Below are 26,974 nucleotides of genomic sequence, written 5' to 3' on the forward strand. Positions count from 1 at the left end.
CCTTTCAAAAGTTCCAAGTATCCATCAACCCCTCCCTCCTTACAAATGTACCACACGATCTCAATATTTCGAAACTCATCCGACTTATTAGGCTTGACATGCACATGGTCTCCCCCCATTCTGAAAGTAGTGAGAAGGTTTTACTAAAAAACTCAAGAAACAAGAAAAAAATTTGTAAACTTTGTCCTAGAAAAGTAGCAAAAAATGTGAAAGCTAATCTTGTGCAAGTCATCAAGGTCATAATAACACTTGTATCATTCCTTAATCCTCCACTCGTGCCAGTGGCATGACATGCAGTATGATGTGAAGGAGAAATTAAAATTCGTAGCCTTGCTTTCCCTAGATATTACCTTGTCATTATTATCCCAAATCTCATGCGTCTCGCAACAATAATGATAATACATCATAACGTAGCAATCTACAAGGCTCACAAGACAAAAAAAGGACACCATGTCACATTAGTGAAAAGGAACTACCACATTCAACATGACTATACTACACCCACTTAGGAGACCACATCAACAAATTCCACATCATCCTCGACTAGCTCATCATCTTGTTTAAATTTTCTCGCCATTGATATACAAAATTGCAGCCCACAACCCAAATAGTTAGGAGTTGTAGAAATCTACTCCCAAAGAGGTGGATGTTACCCATTTGAATCCAATGCTTGGGACTCTCCATGCAGGAGTAACTGAGCATTATTTGGGAGGGAATCCTTCCTCCTCCAGAATCTACATCCTTTGATTTGGGAGCCCAAAGCTGCTAGAGCATCAACAACCTCGTTGCCCTCTCTATAGACATGACCAATTTCAAAGTGCTCCAATCCTAGAAGAAACTTGTGGATGTCTTTAATTATGCCTTCAATTGACCAATTAACCTTGTTCAATCCCTTAACTGCATCAATCATGAGTTTGGAATCACCTTCAGTGGTTAAAGCCTTGAATCCAATTGAAAGGGAAACTTTGAGTCCCCAAAGTAAGACCATCCCTTCAACTTGGTCATTAGTACTTCCCTTCAAATTCCCAGAGTAAGCAACCACCATCTCTCCCACATGCATCCTTATGACTCCCCTTGCATCCACCTCACCCAAATACCATCTTGCAACACCATTAGAATTCTCCTTAAACCACCATTGCCTAGGTGGACACCATTTAGTATTCCTTCTCAACATCTTTCTAGAGTTCTCAAAATTGGCATAAGAACCAAGCAAGCCCCAATTCTTACCAATCTTATCATCAAATGATGTGGGGGGAAAGGATGGGTAGGGGCAAGTTATGACAAAGAGGTTGTCCATGAGGAGTTTAGAGAAGGATTTGAAAACCACCTCAACTGGTTTTTCTGAATCATGGAAGATCCTTTTGTTCCTCTCTTTCCAAATGCTCCATCCAAGGTGAGGTAGGATTTATCTCCATAATTGTTTAATTAGGGGGTTATGAGAGGGCTCCTTCCAGTCCATAACAAATTGTTGTAGGTCCCCATTCATGACCCATGGAGTATCCAACTTTTGCATCACCAAAACCCATAGTGTTTTTGTGAGTGTGTAGTGAATCAATAAGTGAGAAATGCTTTCTTCCTCCTACTTGCATAAAACACAATGGTTAGGGAATTAAAATCCCCTCTTGGATGGGTTATCTTGAGTAAGAATATTGTTGTGTAGAATAGTACACCAAAAGATGTTAATATTTGGAATTAAATGTTGGTTCCAACCTTCCTCCACCACCTTGAGGCAATATTTTCCCTATGGAAAGGGAGACATGCAGATTTGATGGTGAAAACACCTCCAAGGTTCAATTTCCATATAAATTTGTCCTCTATCTGGAAAAAGGGGAATTCTAATATGTTTTATCATATTTTGTAGCTCCAAAGCCTCATGAATCAAATGAGGTTGATGATGGTAGCATTGCAAAATGTCTTTCCAAGATTTGGTAGGGGTAATGTAGTCTAAGACCCAATGTCCAAAGAATGCCTTTACACCATCATAAATGTTCCTAAAGAAATGGTGCAAAATTAAGGGTTTATACCCTAGCCAAGTATCCTTCCAAAAGCATATATTACCTTTGTTCCCAATTTGCCACAACAATCTAGATTGAATAATGATTTTGTTTTTTAGGACATTATTCCAAATCTTTGAGCCACTCGGGAACCCTTGAGTTGGAAGAACTCTATATAACTTCTCATGGTTACTTGATTAATGACACTCATAATATTACACCAATTAGCATTGTGAAGAGACAACTTCCATCCAATTTTTGCTATGAGCACCTTGTTAAGAAAAGGGATTTTTTTAGTTCCCAGATCCCCTAGATATTTAGGACAATAGACCTTGTCCCACCTAAACAGGGTCATTCTTGTCTTTTCCTCCATATCAGTCCATAAAAAAGTCTTCTCAACCCTTTTGAGTTTCTCCACCATAAAACCCAAAATCTTGAATAGGGAAAGGAAATAAATAGGAATGCCTTGCAGAGAGGCAACTAGGAGTTGAAGTTTTCCCACACTACTAAGGAGCTTGCCCTTCCAACTAGCCAACTTACTTTGCATTATTTCTAAGATTGTGTTCCAAAAGGTGTTAGAGACCTCTTTAACCATGAAGAGCATCCCCAAGTAGACCCCAGGTAGGGTAGCGCTCTAGCAACCAAGAATAGCCCTAATTTTATCTTGCAGTTTCACCGAAGTATTGAAAAAATAAATACTACTTTTGTTGTAATTTATGTGCTTTCCTAAAGCTTCCACATACTAGTTGAGGAAAACCTTCCATTCCCTCACCTCAACCACTGAAGCCACACCAAATGGGATGGTATCATCAACAAACTATTGCAAAACAATCGGCGGAAGGGAGGAAGCAGACTTAACCCCTTGCACCCCTATTGATAAGATTTAAAAAATTTCTCCCTAGAACCTCAGCTAGAATAATGAACAAGTAAGGACCCCCTTTCCAAATGCCTCTAGCCGCTCCAAAGGATCCCTAGGCACTTCATTGACCAACATAGAATACCTCATAGTGGTAACACACTCCCTGATTAAGCTAATTACCTTGCCTCCAAAACCAAATTTCATTAGGAATTTAAAAAGAAAGTCCCAATTAACTCTGTCATAAGCCTTAGAGATGTCAAGCTTGAAGGTAATCCCCGACTGACAACTCCTATCCATAGAATGACTGATTTCATGCATGGTAACCACAACATCAAGAATCTGCCTCCTAAGAACAAACCCCTTTTGTTTACAATTGATGAATCCATCCATGAAAGGCTTAATCCTATTCACCAAAAATTTAGATAAAATCTTAGAGATAGCATCGCACAAACTAATGGGTCTAAAATTTGTAATTCTTAGGGGCTCTTGAATTTTAGGAACTAGAGCAATATAAGAATTGTTCAATCTTTTCGACAGTTTACCAGTTCTGAAGAAATCCTTGGCAACAAGTATAATAAGGGTGTGATATTACTTTCAAGGGATTTATTTGACTTGTAGTCAAATACTATATTCTTTGATAGATACAATAATTAGACTTGAATCTTAATTGATTGACATGTAGTAGAACATTTCAACAATTATTTTAATGATTTGAATGCCATCATTGGTTAAAACAACCCATAAAGTGTATTGGAAATAAAATATTTCTTGATTTTTAATATTCCCACAAGAATGTAAAGTATTAAAATATATTTTTAAAATTTAAAACAAAAACAAAAATAAGGAAAGAAAAGAAGACTATGTAACCACTAAAGGTGTGGTAATAACTTACTTGGAATATTACATATTGAACTACTAGGGTTAATGCAACCAATTCTTTTCTATAAGAGAAAATTTTATTAAGCGTGTGGCAAAAAAATCCTTAAATGAAAAGAGGACACTCTTCTAAAGTTTTATCATTGGGAAACCACTTTTTTATTTTTGTAAAGTTGTAGAAGCAAAACAATCATCTTAAGAGTGTGTTGCAAGAGTAAACAAGATCAAATAACATGCATGAGAGATGTTTAAATTTGTGTTTTCCAAATAATGGAATGAGGATTAAAATATTCCTCGGGCTAGAGTTGTCACTTGAAGTAAGTTTATTTAGGTCAATAATTATATGAACGTTGTTGTGTGTTTGTACTATTTCTTTTATGCATTATGAGTGTAGAGATATTTGTTTTTCCTTTATTTTCACATGTAATAATAGTTTGGAAACCTTTACATATATGGAAGAAAGTCTAAGTTAAATATTATGTTTATAATTCTTTGCATTAGAATCTATTTGTTGATAATTGAGCATATTGAATATCCACCCTAGTTGAAGTGGTTTAATTCAACAAATAATAATAATAATAAATCTCCTCAAAATGTTTTAATTATGCTTCGTTATGATGGAGTCGTGTGTGGAGGGTTGTTGTGCTCGGGCTAGGGCATCAAAGCCCTAGCTCATGAGAAGCGTTTGCGTGCTGGTGCGTTGGTGGGAGGGAGGTGAGTGCTGGTGCAGGGAGGGGCTGATCTCGGGGTTGCGGGTGCTAGTGGAGGTTCAATGGCTGCGGGAGGTGGGTTGGTGCTGTGTGAGGTAGGGGCTCAGGGCTTCCAGAGGATTAGTAGTCTGCCTATAGTGAAGGGCGGTGGGGGTCTGATTTTCGCTGTGGTGGAACTTGGAAGGGGGGTGTTTGGTACCTTGTAGGGGTGTGTGGAGCCCTTGCCCATTTCTTTTCGAGGTGTGGGTTTTTTGCGAGGTGCTATGTCTAGTATTGGGGGAGAGGCCTCAAAGGCGTCTCCTGACATGGATTTCCATGCTGCGGTGGGTTTAAAATCCCCATCCCAAAGTGTCAAGACCTTTGATAATAACATTTTTGCCTCAGATTTGGGGTTTGGTAGTGCTGGTGGCCCTTAGATTATGAAGGTTAATGACTGTCTGGAGAGGTCCAGTGAGAGGCCGAGGTTGGTTATTCCTCCGGAGATGATAGCTGAAGATGTTGAATACTTTTCAAAACACTCGTTATATTGCAAGTTTTTGGGGATGAGGGTTTCTTTGTAGTTTTTGGAGAACTGGGCTCAGAGGACTTGGGCACCAAAAGGAGAAATGGAGATTATGTTGCTGGCAAACAACTACTTCATGGTTACATTCAACTGCATGGAGGATTGTAATAGGATCTTTGAAGGAGGGTCGTATTTTTACAACCAGGTGGAGTTGTTCATCAAACCTTGGCATGCGGGGTTTAACCCCTCAGAGGAGCTCCTGAATAGGGTCCCAGTGTGGGTTCATTTACCGCATTTTCTGGTGGAATGTTGTCAGTAGGATGTGTTGCGGATACTCACTTCGGTGCTTGGGAGGCTAGTTGGATCCTCAATGCAAACCTTGGGGAGAAAGGTAATGACTTTCACCCGTATCTGTGTTGAAATTGATCTTAGTAAGCCCCTGCCATATGCTATTGATATGTGTGCGGGTTCTTATTCTTGGGTTCAGCAGTTGGATTATGAGACTTTACCATTTTGGTGTCGTTTGTGTCATGAGTATGGTCATTTGCAGTGCAAGTGTCCTAGGTATAAATTGGTGGTGTGACAACCTCAACAGCTGACCCGTAACATAGATGGGGCTAACAAAGGAAAAGCTGCCATGTCTGATGAAGTTGTGGGTGTTGATGGTTTTGTCCCAGTTAAGACAAAGAACATGAATCGGGGATAAAAGAGGCCCCTACAAGAGAGACAAGAGGAGGATACCTTTAACAGATTTGAAGCCTTGGACAACCTTACCCAATAGGAGGTGAACCTGAGGTTAATTCCTTTGGATCAGGGTGCGTCAGGGTTGTTCCCTGATAGTGTGAATTGGAACTCTACCCAGGCTCTGCAAGTAGTTGGGAGTCAGCAAATGGAGATGGATCAACCAGTAGTGGCTCAGTTGGTGCCCATTTTTGGTGCTGAAGTGAAGTTGGTTGGGGGGGATGGTTCTCCTGCAACTCAGAAATTGGAACATGCTGGGGTCAAAAGTAACAAGATCACCTTACATTTGGGTCTTCATTAGAAGGACATTTAAGAAAGGAGCAACGAAGAAGATTTCAAAGGTTGGCAGAAAGAAGGATTTGGATAAGATCAAATTGATGGGGGAGAATTTGGTTGAGTCAGGGTCAGTAAAGACTCTGGATTCTCATTTTTCCAATCCCCTGAAATGATTATGCTTTCATGGAATGTGAGGGGCTTGAGTGGCCCTAGACAAAAAGTTGTTCGAGAGTTGATAAGGAGTCATTCTCCCGATGTCCTTTTCTTGCAGGAAATAAAACTTTTTATGGAAAGTATGTTGGATTTGGTGCCAAAGCTATGGGGGAGAAGCTAGTGTCAGTGTATTGGGGCAGTTGGCTCCTCTGGAGGGGTGGCCTATCTTTGGAACCCCTTGAGGATTCATCCTATTTGGTGGGTTGCCTCCAGATCTTCGTTATCCGGGGTTGCCTCTAGTCTTGAGACTAGGGAATATATCTTGTTTACTAACATTTATGCCCCCACTGATCTTCAGGGTAAGCATGAATTTATGGTCTCATATTTCTTTTATGCGAAGGTTGTTCCCTTTTCATCCTTGGATTATGGCAGGCGATTTCAATGCCATCCTAGAGTTGAGTGAGAAGAAGGGTGGTGTTATATGATTGGAACCTTCTTCTTTCCTTTTTCAGGATAGTATATCATATTTGCATCTTGTTAACATTAAGCCTGGTAATGGTTTGTTCACTTGGAACAACAGGAGGGTAGGGGAGTATAGGATTGCGGAGAGGCTGGATCACTTTTTGGTTTCTAGTTTTTGGGTTGGTGGGGGGTGGTCCACATGTTCTGAGATTCTTGATTGGAGAGGGTCAGATTATTGGCCCATTAAGTTGGTATCTTCTTCTGCTTGGGTCACTCGCTCTCCTTCATTCAAATTCCAACTTATGTGGTTACGGGGTCCTTCTTTGTAGAATCATGTAGCAAAGTGGTGGAGGAAAGGGAGGCCAACCTTTGGCACTGCTATGTACACTTTTGCCAAGCAACAATAATTTGTTAAGTTTAAGCTTAAACGGTGAAACTGCCAGTGTTTCGAGAATATTTTTCATGCTAAGAAAGTTGCTCAAATAGTGTTGAATGTCATCACCAGTGAAATTAGAGAGCATGGTTTGTCTAAAGCCTTACTTAGGGAGGAAGACAGGGCTATCAAGGCTTTAGAGGAATGGGAGCTTAGGGAGGAAATATACTAGAAACAAAGAGCTCATATTGATTGGCTTCAAGCGAGGGACAAGAATACTACTTTCTTCTTCAATTCAGTGAAAGCAAGAAGACATGGAAATTCCATTCCTATTCTAGTCAATGATAGAGGTGAGCAGTTTTTATCCTTGTAGGATATTTCTAGGGAGTCATTACAGTAATTTCGGTCCCTCTTCAGCGAGGATTCTTAGGGGGAACCAGAAGAGGAGAATCAGGTTCTTGCTTGCATTCCTTCTCTAATTACTAGGGAGATGAATGAACAACTTATAGGTCCTATTTTGCTGGAAGAACTCGAGAGGATTGTTTTTCACATGAGGAAGGGAAAATATTCTAGACCAGATGGGTTTCCGATTGAATTCTTAAAATATTTTTGGGATATTATCAAATTGGACTTATTGGAAGTGGTCGAAGAGTCCTAGAGGAATAAGCAGATGCTTCGGGCTTTGAATGCGACTTTCATTGCACTAATCCCCAAGTGTGATGGGGCTGACTGGTTAGGCTAGTTTCGCCCTATCTCTCTTTGTAATGTAATTTATAAGATCATCTCTAAGCTGATAGTGGATAGGATGAAGAATTGTCTTGGGGATGTCATCTCTGAGGAGCAGAGTGGGTTCATGGAAGGTCGCCAAATCTTGGATGGTGTGGTCATTGCTATGGAGACCATTCATTCTATGGCAACCTCTAAGGGAAAAGCTATGTTTATTAAGCTGGATATGGCTAAGGTTTACGATAGAGTTTGTTGGTCCTTCCTCCAGAAGATCCTTAGGGATTTTGGCTTTGCTGATGAATGGACCCAATGGGTTATGAGTTGTGTTACGTCTACCTCTTTCTTTGTGCTAATTAATGGAGATCATGCTGAGTTGTTTGGTACTTCTAGGGGTCTTCGCCAGGGGGACCCTCTCTCCCCTTACTTATTCATTCTTTTGCCTAAGGGTTTGGGGAGGCTGATTAAGCATAATGTGGGTCTGGGTATTATTCAGGGTTGGAGTTGGGGTAATGACTTGCAGCTGCAGTCTCATTTGCAGTTTGTTGATGACACGCCCCATATGGGATTAGCTCAGATCAAAGAAGCTACTAATCTGCGTAAAGTTTTGGATGTTTATCTTGTGGCTTCGGGCCAGTTGATCAATGAGGATAAATCTTCTATCCTCTTCTTCGACACACCTGGAACTATTCAGAGGAGGATCACTCATATCTTGAGATTCCAAGTTGGCTCTCTGCCCTTGACTTATCTGGGTATTCCTATTTCTCTTGGTAACCCTCTCAAGGATTCGTGGCAGGGTATCTTGGATAAATTTTGCATGAAGGTTGAACATTGGACACACAGATGGTTATCCTTTGCTAGGAGGGTTCAACTAATCCAGTCGATGGTTCAGGCTCTTCCGATTTATCGACGTATGCTACAAGTGGCCCCTAAGTGGTTTTTGAAGGGATTGGACTCTCTGGCAAGGCAATTCTTATGGGCAGACAAACTTTCCTCATACAAATGGTGTCTTGTCAATTGGGACTTGGTGTGTAGCCCAAAACAACCGAGTGGGCTTGGTTTAAGGCAATCTATTTTATTTGGGGAGGCTTTGGCGGCTAAATTGTACTCAATGTGGTGTGTTGAACAGGATCGAGGTTGGGCTAGGATTTTGGCCTACAAATATATGCAGAGGATCCCGAAGGAGGAAATCCCAAGATACTCGCTTGAGGGAAAAGGCTCAATGATTTGGAGCACTCTCAAGAAGTGGGCTTCTCTTATTAAGGAAGGACTCTTTTGGATATGTAGGAGAGGGGAAGAGGTCCTTTTCTGGTATGACTCTTGGGATGGATACCCCCCCATCCTTGATCAGTTTCCTAACCTTGGGAATCTTTGCCAGATGTTTCTAGAGGCAGGTTGGTCTAGGGTGAGCGACTTCAAGGCTGTTTATAGGTGTGGGCGGCTGGAGTTAGAGTGGTGGAAGGCTCCTAATGAGTGGTCGGTTGTTGGGATGGATGAAGAGTGTGCTGAGTTGTATGGCATTGTGGCGGGTAGACACTGTAGTTCCCTCAAGGCTAGGGATGGACTTGCTTGGTCTCCAAATCCTAAGGGCGTCTTTACTGTGGCTAGTGGGTACTAGGAGCTGTTGTCCTGTAGATTGGAGGGGAGGGAGGTGCATTGGTGGAAACATGTGTGGAATATTTTTTCTTGGCTGAAGTGTAACTATTTCGCTTGGACTTTGGCTTTGAATAAATGCCTAACTTGGATCAATATTTGTAAGCGGGGATTCTTGGGGCCTTTCATCTATGTTTTGTGTGGTAATGGGGAGGAAGATTCCTCACACCTATTCTTCAGATGCCCTTTCTCATTGCTTATTTGGCATTACTGGTGGGGATGTGGAAGCATCCTTGTGTTCATGTGGATTCTTTGGTGGAGTTTTGGAGTAGTTTGGGAAAACCTCCTATCTTGTCCTCCTTTCTCCAGACTGTCTGGAATATTGGGCCCATTTTCATACTGTGGCAGATCTGGCTCGAGAGGAATAGGAGGATCTTTAGGGAGGTCATACTATTAGTTCAGCAAGTGTGGAATAGAATCATTGTTAGGATTCGGGAGGCGGTGGAAGCTAAATGTGAGGTGAATTTTCCTTTGGATAGATGAGGCGGATATTGTGAGTAGGTTGGGTTTGCAAGAGTTGTCTCCTGGCTCAACTTGTGTCAGGAGAGATAGACATGCTATGAAGAAGGTTCAAAGGGTGGGAAGGTGGATGCCCCCTCGGGAGGAGTTTATCAAGATTAACACCGATGACTCCTTTAGGGGTAATCCAGGCCCTGTTGGGGTTGGTGGTGTTGGTAGGAGTCGTATGGGGGAGGTGGTTTTCTTCTTTTCGGTGCATAAAGGGTGGCAATCTAATAACTTTATGAGGGGATTAGCAATTTTCTATGCCCTGGAGCGTGCTTTGGAGTTGGGATGGTAGAAGGTTATCTGCGAATCAGATTCACAAATTATTGTTAACTTGTTGATTGAGCAGAAGGTGAGTAGGATTCATTGGCAGCTGGCATGGATTGTTCACCAGATTCTTCAAATTAGTACTATGATGGAGCAGGTGTCTTTCATCCACATTCCTCATGAATGGAATAGAGTAGCTGATTGTTTGGCTAAGTGGGCCTCGAAACATGGTAATGATTGGAAAGTTGAAGGTTGGGAGCATCTCTCCCCGTATTTCTGTCAGGACTCACAGAAGATCTTTGTTGAGGACATGGATAGTTATGAAGCTGGCTGATCTTTGTTTGGGCTTGTGGTTCCTTTCAGGGGCTTTGGGGCTCTAGTTCTCTTTGTAATTCTTGTTTCTGATTTTCAATAAAGTTTTTACCCCTTTATTCAAAAAAATAATAAATCTCCTCCAATCTTGAATTCCTCTTGTAAAACCAAATCAAGAGGTCTTGAAACAAACAAATTTCATCATTTATATCTTTTTTTCTAGGAAGGACAACCCCTAAAAACTACAAGAAATACACCAACAATTTATTGATAGATGTTAAGATTCTCCCTAGAGTTGTCCATAAGCACCATGTATCTCTCGTTAGTCATAATAAGAAACCTACTAGATGAGAATGACCTTGATTAGGAAGTAGATGACACATCCAACACAATAAGTTAATACCTCACTAGATTTAATGGACAATAGGTTAGTGCTTTTCTACTCTTGTTAGTAGGAGGCAAGGATAGATAGGCTATGTCCTTTTGCAAACCACACATAGACTTTAAATTATAATATCTCTAGATGAAGCTTCTATGATGTTTGAACTCCATCAAACCTAGCCCTATCATTACTTATAATTATTTCATTCAAATCAATCAAACAATTTTTTTTTCTTGTGGAATAAAATAATTTATTTAAACAAAAAACCTCACATTGCACCTTCTTAAAAGATGCATAGAATGAAGATTTGAATTACTTAGCAAATGTCACCAATCAAATAGACTCTCTCAACCTCTAAAAATACCACTCTCTTGTTAATGCCAAATATTTCAAATGCCATTATAAGATTTTATTATGTTTTTAGGGAGTTTACACGAAAATTAAGTATGTAATATTTATAAAAATTACATTAAAAATTTATGCTAACATTTCATATCAAGTTTCATCCCTTCATTAATTGTTATAGTCATTTTAATAATTTTTGAAGGAACAATATTTATTAAATTTTAGTTAAAACTTACACTTAATTGTATGTCTATTGTACATGCCACATGACATCACTAGTCATTATTGAACCTTGGTAGACTATGTAAATATAAGATTTAAGGTCTAAGTGTAGTTATGATGACTTTTGACATGTGATTGAAATTAATCAATTGTATAACATTCCTTATTTTAAAAGAATATAAATTTTTAAAACCATTATAAAGAAACTTCAAAACTTGGTACATAATATAAAGATCACACATACTTATGTTACATCTATGAAGGCTCTTCCATACTTATGTTACATCTATGAAGGCTCTTCCATATGATCTTAAGAATTGTGCATTTTTTAACATTAGTAGACTTTTGTGCTTATTTGTGTAATAATTCAAATAAACATCACAGTTAAAATTTTAGCTCAGTCTTAAAGCTTATAATTGTATTTTGAAAATAATCATGTCACCATTATTTCAAAATAACTTACAAAAATAAAGTTAACTAGGATGAGATAATGCAAGAATAATTGGTAGGAGTTTACAATTAGTGATAAGCATTTAACTTTCATTATACATATAGATTCTATTTGACAGTCACACTTTTACAAAATTTGACTTTCAACCAATGATTATATTAATATATACTTTTCTACCATGTACATTTCTATATTCCATCTAAAAATTATATTCTCTTAAATTCAAAATCTTTTCATTATCAAATAATTTATTTACTAATTAAAAGTTATAAATCCTATGTATTTTGACCCATTTACAGACTTCCTCTCCTCAATGTTTGAAGCACCTCTAATTCATTCATATTATTCAAAGTAATTCATATTCTTTATTTTAGAGGTCACAAGACTAATTTATTCATACTATTCAAAGCCATTCATATCTGATTCCCTTTCCTCAATGTCTGACGCAACACTAAATCATATTCATTATTTAGAAGTCACGAGACTAATTTATTCATACTCAACTTAAAAATCGTGAAATTGATTTATTCATGCAATTCAATGCCCTTCATACTCCTCACCTTAAAATACGTAAATGATCTGTTCATACTATTCAAAGTCACTCATATTCATCACATCATAAACCATAAAAACCATAAAATATCTATAAGAAAAAGGAATCAGTTAAATGATATAAACATGACCAATGAGCGACAAGCCCAAACCCAAGCTTATCCCTACCAAATAAAAGGTATAAAATGACAAAAATAAATAAAAAATAAAAGATAAAAATTTTCAACAAGAAAACCAAAAAGAAAAGAGAAAATCCCACTAGTGCATGGGGAATAACTAAGAATAGACTTTTTCTTGGCTCCCAAGCATTATTTCACACTATTCTAAATTTTTCTTTCATTTTACTCTACATTTCTACACTTGAAGAAGGAATTTGTCATGATACATAAATACAAGTTAAGGCAAACCGACAGTTCATTTCATCATATATATTGGGTCACCCTCAGCCTCAGTGTGCAACTAATCTTCAAAGGTGTATGTTGAAAACTTTTAACAAAATGAAAAAGAATCCAAAGACCCTTGATGTGCCATAAAGAAAACTTCCAACACAAAAGAAAACAAGATTATTCAATGTCATGGAGGGCCCAAATGAACGTCACTTTAGTGTATTAGTTTTTAGCATGAATGCCTTTTGTCCACTCCAAAGAATACTACCAAACCCAATCCTTAGAAAAAAAAAATCAAATTAGATTAGGCTTATATTATACTATCACAAAGTTAGTATGGAATATGTCTCTTGTATTGAGTGATTACGTGAGCCTCTTAATTATTTGAGGATAAAATGTTAAATTTACAATAATTAAATAAAATATCAATATAAAATAAAGGAAGTCTATTGTATGACTATGTATATTATCATAGGACATAAGTATATTAATGCCAGTTAAATTTTTTGAGAGTTATATTTTAATTAATACATTGTAGAGAAGATAATTGTTTTGAGAGAATTTTTACAGTTGTATTAATGGTCATTATATTTTAATTTTGTTAGAAAATTTAAAAGTATAAAATAGTTCTTATGTTGATAAAATAATGTTGAAATAAAGTAAAATAAAATAATTAAGTAATTTTGTGTATGAAAAGTAAAATAAAATTTACATATGTTTGAAAAAAATTCAAAGCTATAAAATATCTATTAAATAAATTAAGATTTTTTTTTTAAATAACTCTAAAGTAAAATAAAAAATGTCTCTTACGTAAATAAAATAAAATAATTTAAATAAATGAAATAGTTTTAAATTGGTATTTAAGATATCTATACTAATTATATTCATCTTACATAGAATACCTAGGTTGTTCATGCATACCATGTGTTCTTCTATTTTGTGCAATGTTGGTGGTTATATTGTGGGTCCATCTACTTTTGCAATTGGTAGATCCATTTTACCTTTTTCTTTGCCTCCCCTTGTTGTGCTTTTCAAAGAGTAACTTTTAAAAAATGAGGACTATTTATCCTAAAAGGTTCCAATTGCTTGTGGGCTTGGCTTTGTGCTTAACCATTTGATTTTTGAGTAGTGGCATCTTATTACAAAGGGACAATCAAGATCTACCTTTAGGCCAAGGGATTTTTTATGGTTACCTTTGATTCTGTCTCTGATCGAGATGTTGTTTTGGTTTTGGGTTTCCTCCCTCATAGGTCCACTTAGCTAATCTTCCTCTTCATTTTTGGTGTAGCTCTTGCTATGTGGGCATCAAAGACTTCATGGGTTATTTTATTATGGTGGATCAAGCCAACTCTATTTTTTCTTTCACCACTCTATCCTTATGAATTTGGATTTTCCTAAACCTCTCTCAATGAAGGTTTGTAAGTTCATGACTACTCTTGGAATTAGTTATTAGATTATGAAGGCATCCATTTGTCATGCATGCAATGCTTTGTTACAAGACATTTGGCATCTAACTACCCTCTCTAAAAGGTATCATATTTCTCCTCCTAACAGAGGAATACTTTACATGAACACCAACTGTGGGTGTAGTTGAGGATATTTCTAATTTGGAGTTTGTGGAGCCCCCTACCAATGCTTGGGAGGATGAACCTTCTTCTCTCGTGATACCTATTTCTCCTCCTTTGATCACACCCCTTTTTATATGGATAATGTTTTTGTGTTTCCTTTGGCTTGTATGGTAGACTTTTGATGATCTACTTCCCCAGCTAGGGCTCTCCCTCCTCATGCTTCACCCTTAAAAGATGCATTGGAGAGGGCACCCCTATTCTCTCTCCTATTTTAGTGGACATTAATAATGATTTTTCTTGGAATGTTGTCCATAAGAGGAAGAAGGGTCTTCTACAACATGTTTCTCAATCACACACCCTGATCAAGGGCTTGAATTGCAAGATCTAGTTACGATATAATGTTTACAATATAATGTATTATTTCTTGTCATTACTTGTCTTAGCAGCTTTGTTACAATCATGTTTTATTATACAATCATGTTGTGCTATTTGCCCCATCTTTTTGATAGTTTGTAAAAGGATTAGGACTCTTACAAAAACCTCCTTTACATAATCAAAAAAATTATCTGTTGATGATATATAAATATCATTATTTAATTATAGAAAAGGTGAATAATTATACTAATATGTAATTATAGTGACAACAATGAAATGTATGTAATGATGTGTGAGCTTGCTAATAAAGATTATTAAAGAGCCAACACATATTTTAAAAAAATTAAAATTATTAACTTCTAAGTAAGTAAAATAAAATCTCATACATAAATAAAATAACATAGAACAATTCTTAAATAGATAAAAATAACTATTAAATTTTAAAATAATTTAGAAATAACTTTTATGTATATAAAATAAAATATAATAGCTTTTAATTATATATATATATATATTTTTAAAAGTACATAATACAAATAAAATAATAATTAATGATATCTATATAATAATTAATGATAAATTAAACTTTAATAAATATTGAGTTGAGATTGAGTTAAACATGTTTTGTTATTATTGAATTTGACTATTTAATGTAACGAATACAATTGAATACACATGACGCTAGAATATCCTACATAATACATGTATAAATAGATGCTTCAATTTTCACTCTCTAAATGAAATTACATGTGATTCAATCCTCTTACCACACTCACATATTGTAACCTATTTATCTATGAATAATATTTGTTTTTAGATCAATGTGGTGCTAGCACAAACACTTTTGGAGGTTTGTTATATGAGAATTGAAATACTAAACTTTTCTAATCCTTAGATCCCTTTATTTTTTCCAAGATCAAAGACATGTAATGTAATCATGCAAATGTCTAGATGTTGTAGTATGTGTTAGTGTATGAAGCGATTTTGAATGCTACACCTTGATGATGCACTTAAGGGAGCTTTTCGATAATCGTTTCTCATTATCCTCTTCAACTGTATTAATTTCTTAATGTTGGTCTTTGAATACAATATCCTGGACACTCAATTTGAATATTTTGGTGTGCAAGCACATGAAAAATCATCCAATTTAGTGAAAGGGTTAACTCATGATTATCCTCTTTAAGTGTACTAATGTCCCAAGGTTGGTCTCTGAATACAAAATCATAGACACTCAATTTGAATGTTTTGGTGAGCAAGCAAATGAACAATGATCCAATTTAGTGAAAGGGTTAACTCGTTCTTAACAAGAAACTTATTTGAGTTTTAAAGATACAATTGCATGGATGATTGCACCTAAGGGACATAATCACGTTTCCATATCCAATCTAAGATCCAAAAAAAAACTAAAAGAATATACAATATGATTGGATGGACCTCAAAAGGATGAATTATAAATTTTATTAGCTTATACAAGAATAAATCAAAATATACACCAAAATAACATATTTTAAAACAAGTTTAAAACAATATTATTTAAAAATTATCTCAAATTAATTAATTAAACAATATAAACTAATCTATTAGATTAAATTAACACTTAAAAAAAAGGGTGTGATCATACTAGTGTTAGTGCACGATCCTTTAGATTATTTTGTTATAAGGTCAACACCCTTATTTTGCTGCTATTAATATAAAAATAATTTTAAAAAATACTTAAAAATTCAACTAAAAAATTAATTAATAAAATTATAACATTAGCATGCATAATGAATTCAATTATATGCTATTTAGAGATGTTATCTCTAAAATTCTCTATAATCCTTAATTACTAATTCAATATAAAATTAGCATAAAGATTATGATGTAATAATAAGTTTGAAGGGGAACAATCATTGTCCTACTTTCAATAAAGATGATGTAAATAGCACAATGCAAGATATATAGCCTTTTTTTTTCGTTTTTCTTTAACGTTTTTCTTGTACTACGTATGATTTGAACGTGGTTAAAATTGAGCTTATAATAAAATTTATATTGTTTTTACTTTTACTTATCATTCTTTTATCTACTCAATAATTAAGTATGCCACTCTTTAAAATAATTTAATAAGAAAACAAGTAAAAACATATTTCTTTAAGGGCCCCTTTAATAAATAGAGGAAATGAGAATTATGTATGTGGGTAAATAATATGATGAATTCTGTGGTGTCTTTTTATATAATTTATTGTATATGTTAATTAATTGTAATTTTTATATAATTTATTTTTGATAATAAAGCAACCAATTTTTTAAAGTTTCAGAAAGAGCAAACAATTTTTTTATATAATTTGTTATATATATAATAATATTTATTGATATTTTTAGTCTAAAATTATATTTATATTTATATTTATAATTGTAATTTCAATGTTATTTAATATAAAATAAATTAAAATAAACATGATAGTTTGTTATAATATATTTTAATAAATAAATAAATTAATAATATAAATTTAGTTTTGAACATTTTGAAAATTTTAAAAATTATATAAAAAAAATATTAAATCTTAAAAATTTATAATTATTATGATAAGTTAATAATTTTTATAATTGTAAATTCTAATTCATAAAAACAGTTGAGAAACTTTTGATAATAGTATAGATTTTTTAATATGAATGTTATTTTTTAATTATATAGCATGATACCATGAGCTATTGATTATTTTTTGATCTGGATTCAACAATGTAGATATTATTATGTCCAATATTGGAAATTTCATGTTTCTAACTTTAAATATGTTTTATATAAGTAAATTTAATATTTTATTTTCTTAATTTAACACTAGATTTTTTTTCCCTTTCTTTTAAGACTCTCTCTCTCATTTAGTTTTTCTTCTTTCTTATTCTTGTTGTTCCCTTCTATCACATTATTTATTATTTATGTTGAATAAATGAGTCATACTTGAGTTGTTGAGCCATAAAATGGGTTAGTAGTAAAGCATATAACAACAAATGAGAGGTCCTAGATTTTTTATTTTTTATTTTTTTATAAAGTGAATGCTTTTGACCAGAAGTGTTAGAAATGGGGGATCTCATCCCCATTGATTTGAATCCTAACTAGTCCATGAAAAGTTTAACGTTGTATTGAGAGAGCCTCTACATCCATAATATAATAAATGAGAGGTTCGAGATTTGAATCCTAACTAGTCCACGAAAAGTTTAACATAGTATCAATAGAACCCCTAACAACAAATGCGAGGTCCTAGATTTGAATCCTAACTAGTCCATGAAAAGTTTAATATTGTATTAATAGATCCCCTAACAACAAATGTGAGGTCCTAGATTTGAATCCTAACCAGCGCATGAAAAGTTTAACACTGTATCAAAAAACCTTTATGCCCATATGACAAATGAAAGGTCCTAGTTTTGAATCCTGACTAATCGATAAAAAAATTAACATTGATTAAAAGAACCTCTACACCTAAGAAAGAATGTTGAAAAATAAACAACACTATTTGTAACCATTTTTACTTTGATCAATAAAAGAATACCTTCAAATAACAAAGAAAAACCAAAAAAACACTTATTTATCTTTAAAAAATCTTCAAACATCCAATAAAAAAAAATTGCCCTCCAAGTTATGCCTAAGGAATATACCTACACCCAACCTTAAGAATAACTCATATAGTAGCCTGCAAAAGCTGAACTGACCTATTATATTGGATTTGTTCTATTTTGACCTAAATAATGGAGCCTTAAGAAGAAGAGTGTATATATGATAACCCTGTAATTAGATAAATCAAAGATTTGACAATATATTTTCTAGTGTTTGACTATTGGAACGAGTGGAGTGGGAACAACGGGCAGTAAACCCCGACGGGCAGCAAGTGGGCATCTACCCGCGCTGCCCGATCCGTCCTAGCTGGTACTAAGGCACATGCACGTTTATTTTTGCCTCTCCTTTTTGTTACTTTTGCCTTTGCTTCTGTGCAAATTCACTAGTCTTCCATAAGATTTCCTCACATTGTGTGCAAAATCTAAGTTGTTATTAGTATTTAATTGTAGTTTCACAGCTTATAAAAGAGCCAATAAATGGATCAACTTATTGTCTGTACATTAATGTTTCTGTTTTTATATCTAACCAAGTGAGTGGAATTACCATGGTGGCATCTGTAAAACTAGTCTATTTGAGATATTTTTAATTGTTTGGCCTTGGTAAGTGAGGACTTTGATTTTTCACTGATTTGGGAGCTGCATTTGTATACAAGAAGCAGCAGCTCTAGTGTTCTGCCAGTCCTTTCAGCTTTTTGGGACTCTCTGCCCTGCCCTGCTCTGCTCTGCTCTGTCTCGTTCTCTGATTTCCTGCAATGTCTGCCTGATGATGCTGGTTATCATGGACAGAAATTGGAGGGTAGGTGGTATAAAATTGATCTGTTTGCCAAGAGAGTGACACCCAATAATGGATTCGAGTTGAAATTGGGCAAGAAGTATACAATGACTGACTGGTTGGGCTCTGCTGCGTAAAACACAGATCTGGTCAACAATCAAGAACCCAGTTTTAATCTGGTCTACTATCAATAATCCAGCTGCAACTGCGTTGCAATCAAGAACCCAGTTTTAATCTAGTCTTCAAGCAGGAAACCCAGTTTTAATCTCAGGAGTCCAGTTCTTTCGAGGCCTTGAAGATTCGTAGCAATGGAGGCCAATGCCGGACTTGTTGCTGGTTCCCACAACAGGAATGAGCTCGTAGTGATCAGGGCTGACGAACCTGGTGTAAGTCTACTGCCGCTAAATCCATTTTATTTTATGAAACCCATTTAATGCAGTTCGCGTGTGATATCCACACTGGATCCAAGTAGAGTACCTTGTAAGTGCAAGTCCATTGCTCCTTTGTACAACTGATTCACAGAATGCCTAGATTTATTTATCAATCTCCAGATAATGTATGCCCTGTGTGCTTTTTGCATTGTTTATCAAGGTAATACTGCGGTACATGGTCTTGCTAACGGGCATTAGATTTATATATGCTTGCATTGTTCTGTTCTAGAGAATGCCATTGAGATCCAGTACAAGTACCAGACTTTTGACCTACGGATGTACCTGGTTGTTACTTGAGCTTGGGAATTACAGAGAGTGATACTGTAGGACTGTAACTAAGAAGTTTGATGATCCATAACGTATCCGATAAGCATTGTTAGTTGCCCCATCCTTTTAGGTTAGGTAAAATGTTTGTTGTTATCTTGGATTTGGGATAGTATGTTGTGAGCCATTGTATGCGATTGTGTTCTTCCGTGCTGGCAATGCCCTGTGGATCTGGTAGGGAAACAAAAGTTATGGCATTTCCCAGTTACGTGGGGTTGGAGAGTATGTTAATTTCACGAAGAATTGTCTAATACAGGGACGTCGGGGTGTTTATTCACTCTTAAGGAAGGCCATTCTGGGAGTTTTTTTCAGCTTAGGCCTTTGTGGCATATGAGCAAGCGAGCCATTATAGGTGCTCGCATTCATCTATCATAGCAGTGTCTAGTAGATCTGGTAGGGGAACTAAAGCTTTTGGATTTTCTCCGTTAAGGGTTTCAATTTCATGAAGAATTGTCTGCTATACGGACTCCAGTGTGTTATTTTTCATGCTACTATACTTGGTCCCTGTTCAGAAATGCCATTGTAGATATTTTGCGGCCTTGGCCGTTGTGTCAAATCAGTGATCTACCGAATGTGTTGCATTTTTCTGTTGTAGTAATGTCCCGTGGATCTGGTAGGGGATCCAAAATTATGAAATTCCCCCATTAAGTGGAGGGCAATTACATGAAGAAGTGCCGGATATAGGAATATCAGTGTTTTCTGTTGCATACTACTATAGTTAATCCCCTTTAAGGAAAGCCATTGATTATGCATCTTGCATTCTTCTGTTCTGATAATGTTGTATGAATCTGGTGGGAGTGCCAAGTTCATCTTTTTTTCTTGTCAGGGAAGGTGAATTTCATGAAGAATTGTCTAATATAGGAATACCAGTGTATTTTCTACGTCGTGTTACTAACATGGGGAACAACGTCTTAGGAATCATGTATGCAGTTATATTCTATTCATGGATCTGGTAGGAGATCTAAAGTTACCTCTTTTTATTTGAAGGGAGTCTTAGTTCGCATAGAGTTAATTCATGCTTTATTATATATTTTACTTGAATGAGGATACGGGTTTAGGCATTATTTGCATATTTCTTGCTTTTTTCTTTACTACTAATGTCCTGTGGGCCTGATAGGTGAATCAAAGTTCTGTTTTTCCCTTCCTCCAAGGGAACTCAATTTCATGAAAATTTGTTTGATACAGGGATGGCAATGTGTTTTCTATTTCACGTCAATGTTACTACTGTCCATCGTTAAGAAAGGCATATTTTTTGGTTTGTTTTGCAGCCTAAACCTCTCCATCATTTGAATGGACAAGTCTGCCAGATTTGCAGTGATGACGTTGGTCTCACAGAGAACCGTGAGCTTTTTGTTGCTTGCAATGAATGTGCATTTCCAGTATGCAGACCTTGCTATGAATATGAAAGAAGTGAGGGTAACCAAGTTTGTCCTCAATGCAAGACCAGATATAAACGTCACAAAGGTTAGAACTTTGACTTATTCAGCCAATGGAAACTCAGAGCTTAGATCCAGTTTATTTTTTAATGAATTATCATTTAGTTCATATTTTGAGATCTGCAATTTTGTCCTTAATGTTAATTGAGGATCAGATAGGAATAGACTTCTCAAGGTGTCCGATTTGCAGGAAGTACCAGAGTTGCAGGAGATGAGGAAGAAGAGGACGTGGATGATATTGAAAATGAATTCAATTTTGGTGAGCGTGACAAACAAGATATGCAGTATGTAGCAGAGGCGATGCTTCATGGGCAAATGAACTATGGCCGAGGTGGAGATGCAGATATGCCTCATGTAGTCCCAACAACTTTTCCACAAGTGCCGCTGCTTACAAATGGTCACATGGTACACAATATTCTATCATTTGTGTATTCATTTCTGGTTATTAATTCATTGGTATTTACTGCGATTCCTGAAAAGGCAGACATCAAAATATTCTACAACTGATTTGGATTTTTCATGATCTGATTGGAAAGTTTTTGATGTACAAAATAGTCTCATTCTTATACCGTTTTGATTTGTTTCTTCTTCAGGACCCAGGAATTCCTCCAGAACACCATGCCCTAGTCCCTTCATTTATGGGAGGGAGTAAAAGAATTCATCCCCTTCCCTATGCAGATCCCAATCTTCCAGGTAGGAGAAGCAACTCATAATAGGAGATTTAATTTGGCAGAAAAATTCAGGGTATTATGATGCATTAACGTGTTTGCTTATGCATCTACATGGATCTGGATGAATTTTATGTTTATTGACTTGGACATAAATTACTTATATTATGTCTTCGCTGCAGTTCAAACCAGATCAATGGATCCAACCAAGGACTTAGCAGCTTATGGATATGGAAGTGTAGCATGGAAGGAAAGAGTAGAAAATTGGAAAATGAGGCAGGAGAAAATGCAAGTTATGAGGAATGAAGATGGAGCACTAGGAGGAGGAAAGAATTGGGATCCTGATGGCAATGGCCCGGATGGACCAGATCTTCCACTGTACTCATCCTATGCCTTCTATCTAGCTTTTCTCAGAAAATATTTTTCTTGAGTATTAATGTATTTGTTTATGGTGCTTGAATATAATGAAGTATGCATCTCTTAAATTGACTGAAACTCTGGGTGTCGGCTGATTTAACGTTAAAAATGTCGAATATTTTGGTTTTAAATGAATGTTTTTTAATATCATACATGTTCTGATTATGTGTTCAATTGTACAGAATGGATGAAGCAAGACAACCCTTGTCAAGAAAGATGCCAATTCCTTCAAGCAGAATAAATCCATACCGAATGATAATCATACTTCGGCTTGTAGTTCTTGGCTTCTTTTTTCACTACCGTGTTATGCATCCTGTGGATAATGCTTATGCCATATGGCTCACTTCAGTGATCTGTGAACTATGGTTTGCCTTTTCCTGGATCCTTGATCAATTTCCTAAGTGGCTTCCAATTGACAGGGAAACTTATCTGGATAGATTATCACTGAGGTAAATGATTGATATGCCTGTAAACATAATGGCAGAAGTTTCTAAAATTGATTTCCTTCAATTCTGGTATGCTTTTCCTTTTTAAAAACTTTTTAGAGGTAAAGCACAAGTATAAATGTTCAGATATTTTGGGTTTCAGGTACGAGAAGGAGGGACAACCTTCTGGTCTTTCTCCAGTAGATATCTTTGTCAGTACTGTGGATCCTCTCAAAGAGCCTCCTTTGGTCACTGCAAATACTGTTTTGTCCATCCTTGCAGTGGACTATCCTGTTGATAAAGTTTCCTGTTATGTTTCTGATGATGGTGCTGCTATGTTGACATTTGAGGCACTGTCAGAAACATCAGAGTTTGCAAGGAAATGGGTTCCATTTTGCAAAAAATTTAACATTGAGCCCCGAGCACCTGAGATGTACTTTGCACAGAAGATAGATTATCTAAAAGATAAAGTACAACCCTCCTTTGTGAAAGATCGTAGGGCTATGAAGGTATGTGCTGTTCAGAATGTGTAGAGTATGTAATATGTCTATCTTTTAGGATTTTACCTAATATTCCATTTCCATATTGATGTTTGTCGATAGAGAGAGTATGAGGAGTTTAAGGTCCGCATCAATGCTTTAGTTTCTAAAGCACAAAAGGTGCCAGAAGAGGGTTGGACAATGCAGGATGGAACTCCGTGGCCTGGGAACAATGTCCGTGACCATCCAGGAATGATACAGGTTGGATTTCAGTTTCTCTAATTAATGGAATTTTCTTTTAAATTTTTTTGGATAAGAGATAATTAACCAAACTCATGATTTATAAGTGATCTAATGAAAATGTGCATTTTTACCAAATTGGCAGGTATTTTTGGGCCACAGTGGAGGACATGATACAGATGGAAATGAGCTACCCCGCCTAGTTTATGTGTCCAGAGAAAAGAGACCTGGATTCAATCATCACAAGAAAGCCGGTGCTATGAATTCTTTGGTATGGTAGACAGATTCTTACCTGCTTTTTGGGGTATTGAAATAAATTTCAATTTTGGATTTTGAAATCCAGTTGTTGGTGTGGTGCTTGTCGTTAGCATTCAAACTGATATCCTCAACATTTTGTCACTATTTCAGGTTCGAGTGTCAGCAGTGCTTACAAATGCTCCTTATCTACTGAATTTGGATTGTGATCATTACATAAACAACAGCAAAGCACTGCGCGAGTCCATGTGTTTCATGATGGATCCTACTGTCGGAAAGAAAGTTTGTTATGTTCAATTCCCTCAACGGTTTGATGGTATTGATAGGCATGATCGATATGCCAACCGAAATATAGTTTTCTTTGATGTAAGTAGCATCCAAATATTGCTATAAGCACACCTTTGCACACCTTTGACCCATATATTTTTCACTCAATTATTTATGCTGCTCTAATCAGAACACATTTTATGAAGCAGCTGTTTCACTTTAACCTAACTAAGCAATCTTCTATTTCTCTCTGCAGATCAATATGAAAGGTCTAGATGGCATTCAGGGGCCCATATATGTTGGTACAGGATGTGTCTTCAGGAGGCAAGCACTTTATGGATTTGATGCTCCTAAACCAGAGAAGGAACCTACAAGTCTGAGGAGTTGCAGTTGCTGGCCGAAATGGTGTTGTTGTGGTTGTTGCACTTCCCGAAAGAAGAACAAGAAGGTTAATAAGCCAAAGCAAGAGAAAAAGAAGAAGAAATCTAAGCGCAGTGATGCCACTGTGCCCATCTTTAATTTGGAAGATATAGAAGAGGGAGTAGAAGGTAGGTTCTGCATTATATCTTTACATATTTTAAAATTCTAATAGTAATTTCTAAATCTGTTCACAATTTTGTTAGTTATATTTTGTTTTGACATGTTATCTAAATCATAATGATGCAGGAATTGAAAATGAAAAGTCAGCATTGATGTCTCAGAAGAAATTAGAAAAGAAATTTGGACAGTCTCCTGTCTTTATTGCTGCTACCCTTCTTGAGAATGGCGGTGTACCACAAAATGCCAGCCCTGCTTCACTCTTAAAGGAAGCTATTCATGTTATTAGCTGTGGCTATGAAGATAAAACAGACTGGGGAAAGGAGGTACTTATTTCGAATCCAACCTTAGAATCTATTGTTTTGTGTGACTTTGCTCATTTTTCTAATTCTTAGCTGGTTTTTGCAATCAGGTTGGATGGATTTATGGCTCAGTTACAGAAGATATTTTGACAGGATTCAAAATGCACTGCCATGGATGGCGATCTATCTATTGCATTCCTCCAAGGCCAGCATTCAAAGGTTCTGCTCCTATTAATCTTTCAGATCGTCTCCACCAAGTTTTGCGTTGGGCACTTGGATCTGTTGAAATTTTCTTGAGCAGGCACTGTCCACTATGGTATGGGTATGGAGGGGGATTGAAATGGTTAGAGAGGCTGTCATATATAAATGCAACTGTCTATCCTTGGACATCTATCCCCTTAGTTGCATACTGTACTTTGCCAGCTGTATGCTTACTTACTGGAAAATTCATTATACCGGAGGTATTACCTCAACACAACTATCTATGTTTTTGACCATGTGATATAGTTGTATGCATTATGTGTATTATAACTCTGATTTATATTCTATAGGCTCCTCATGTGGCTTTTGTATGTCTGATTTTATTTTGCAGCTTAGTAACATAGCAAGTTTATGGTTTCTGGCTATGTTTATCTGTATCTTTGCAACGGGTATCCTTGAGATGCGGTGGAGTGGTGTTGGAATCGATGACTGGTGGAGAAATGAGCAATTTTGGGTGATTGGAGGTGTGTCTGCACATCTATTTGCTGTATTTCAGGGTTTGCTGAAGGTTCTGGCTGGTATTGATACAAATTTCACCGTGACGTCGAAAGCTGGAGATGATGCTGACTTTTCGGAGTTATATGAATTTAAGTGGACAACCTTGTTGATTCCACCAACAACATTGCTTATAATTAACCTAATTGGAGTTGTTGCTGGTGTCTCTGATGCTATAAATAATGGATATGAGTCCTGGGGCCCTTTGTTTGGAAAATTGTTTTTTGCCTTTTGGGTGATTGTGCATTTGTATCCTTTCCTCAAAGGTTTGATGGGGAGACAGAACAGGACACCTACAATTGTTGTTGTGTGGTCCATTCTACTTGCATCCGTCTTCTCCCTTGTATGGGTCCGGATTAATCCATTCATTGCCAGATCAGATGGACCGACATTGGAGGAATGTGGCTTAGACTGTGAATAAGCTTTAAAATGTGACTCTAACCAAATGATTGGAGAGTCTTGCAGCATATTTGACATCGTAAGTGTAGTAATTTTGATGGAATTTGATGTCTTGAAAGCATTTCTACTAGTGATGGTGACAAGAGACGGTTGTGCAACTTATGCAAGGCTAAATGACCCCTCTGGTTATGGTTGGGGATGAGACGTAGGAGGAAAATGCTAAGACTTTCTATGTGTAGTTTATTATTATATAGATAGTGCTACTCATTCCTTAATGAAGTCAAGACTTCTACCTCCTTGGTTTAGGTCTCCACTGAAAATGGTGATCAATGGTTGAACCACTCTAGCAGTCCTGTAGAGCTCATCATTCTTTATTACTTGGTTGAAGGGTCAACATTGTGCACGTAGAATTCCTGTTGATCTTACATTGATTTCTTTCAAATAAGAGCATATTTATGCTTGCCATCAAAGGGCCATGCACAAATAGGAAGTGGGAGATGCAGATTAAAATATTTATCTATTTTTCTTTTTGATTACCAGGTGCTGCTGTCATCTCTTCATCTCAGATATCCTGTAATTTGATATGTCCAGGAAGCGGTGTGCCATAATGCTTCAGTTCAGTATATTATTTTGGGTTGTCCTAATTTATTTAGCAAGGATCGTCCAGGTGCTTTTTGACAGACATTATTGATCTTGGACTTTGAAATTCTTGTGGTAAGGTTGACATCATCTTGCCCTATAAATTTGTCTACATGATGTGTCATCTTTATTTGTAATAACTTGTTTAGAAAATAATCTGGGCTTATTATTTTCTGCCCTCAAATATGTTTCCTGTTGATGCAGCAAATGGTATTTATTATGTCGATATAGAAATTAGTCATTTTTTTTCTAAATTGATGTACAAACTCAAGTAATTGGATATGTTCTCTCAGAAGCCCATTCTTGAACACTCCTTTAATGTGGTCTTTTGTCAAGTTTACAACAATAGA

At 36.3% G+C, this 26,974-nt stretch overlaps 2 protein-coding genes across 2 annotated transcripts; one reads left to right on the forward strand and one right to left on the reverse strand.

Moving 5' to 3' along the window:
* Positions 1-649: 649 nt before the first annotated feature.
* LOC131875320 (uncharacterized) lies at positions 650-1,174 on the reverse strand. The gene has a single exon (XM_059219406.1). The coding sequence runs from the start codon at positions 1,172-1,174 to the stop codon at positions 650-652; it is 525 nt and encodes a 174-aa protein (XP_059075389.1).
* A 17,450-nt stretch (positions 1,175-18,624) lies between these two features.
* On the forward strand, positions 18,625-26,810 carry LOC131028642 (probable cellulose synthase A catalytic subunit 5 [UDP-forming]). Its single transcript, XM_057958965.2, has 14 exons — positions 18,625-19,435; positions 21,073-21,268; positions 21,431-21,645; positions 21,834-21,933; positions 22,091-22,286; positions 22,508-22,774; positions 22,914-23,259; positions 23,353-23,490; positions 23,615-23,740; positions 23,878-24,090; positions 24,248-24,539; positions 24,658-24,854; positions 24,941-25,291; positions 25,423-26,810. Exons 1-14 carry the CDS (start codon positions 19,358-19,360, stop codon positions 26,005-26,007), a joined length of 3,300 nt encoding a protein of 1,099 aa, XP_057814948.2. The 5' UTR covers positions 18,625-19,357; the 3' UTR covers positions 26,008-26,810.
* The last annotated feature ends 164 nt before the right edge of the window (positions 26,811-26,974 follow it).

This window comes from Cryptomeria japonica, chromosome 4, assembly GCF_030272615.1.
Source record: "Cryptomeria japonica chromosome 4, Sugi_1.0, whole genome shotgun sequence".
Lineage (NCBI taxonomy): Eukaryota > Viridiplantae > Streptophyta > Pinopsida > Cupressales > Cupressaceae > Cryptomeria > Cryptomeria japonica.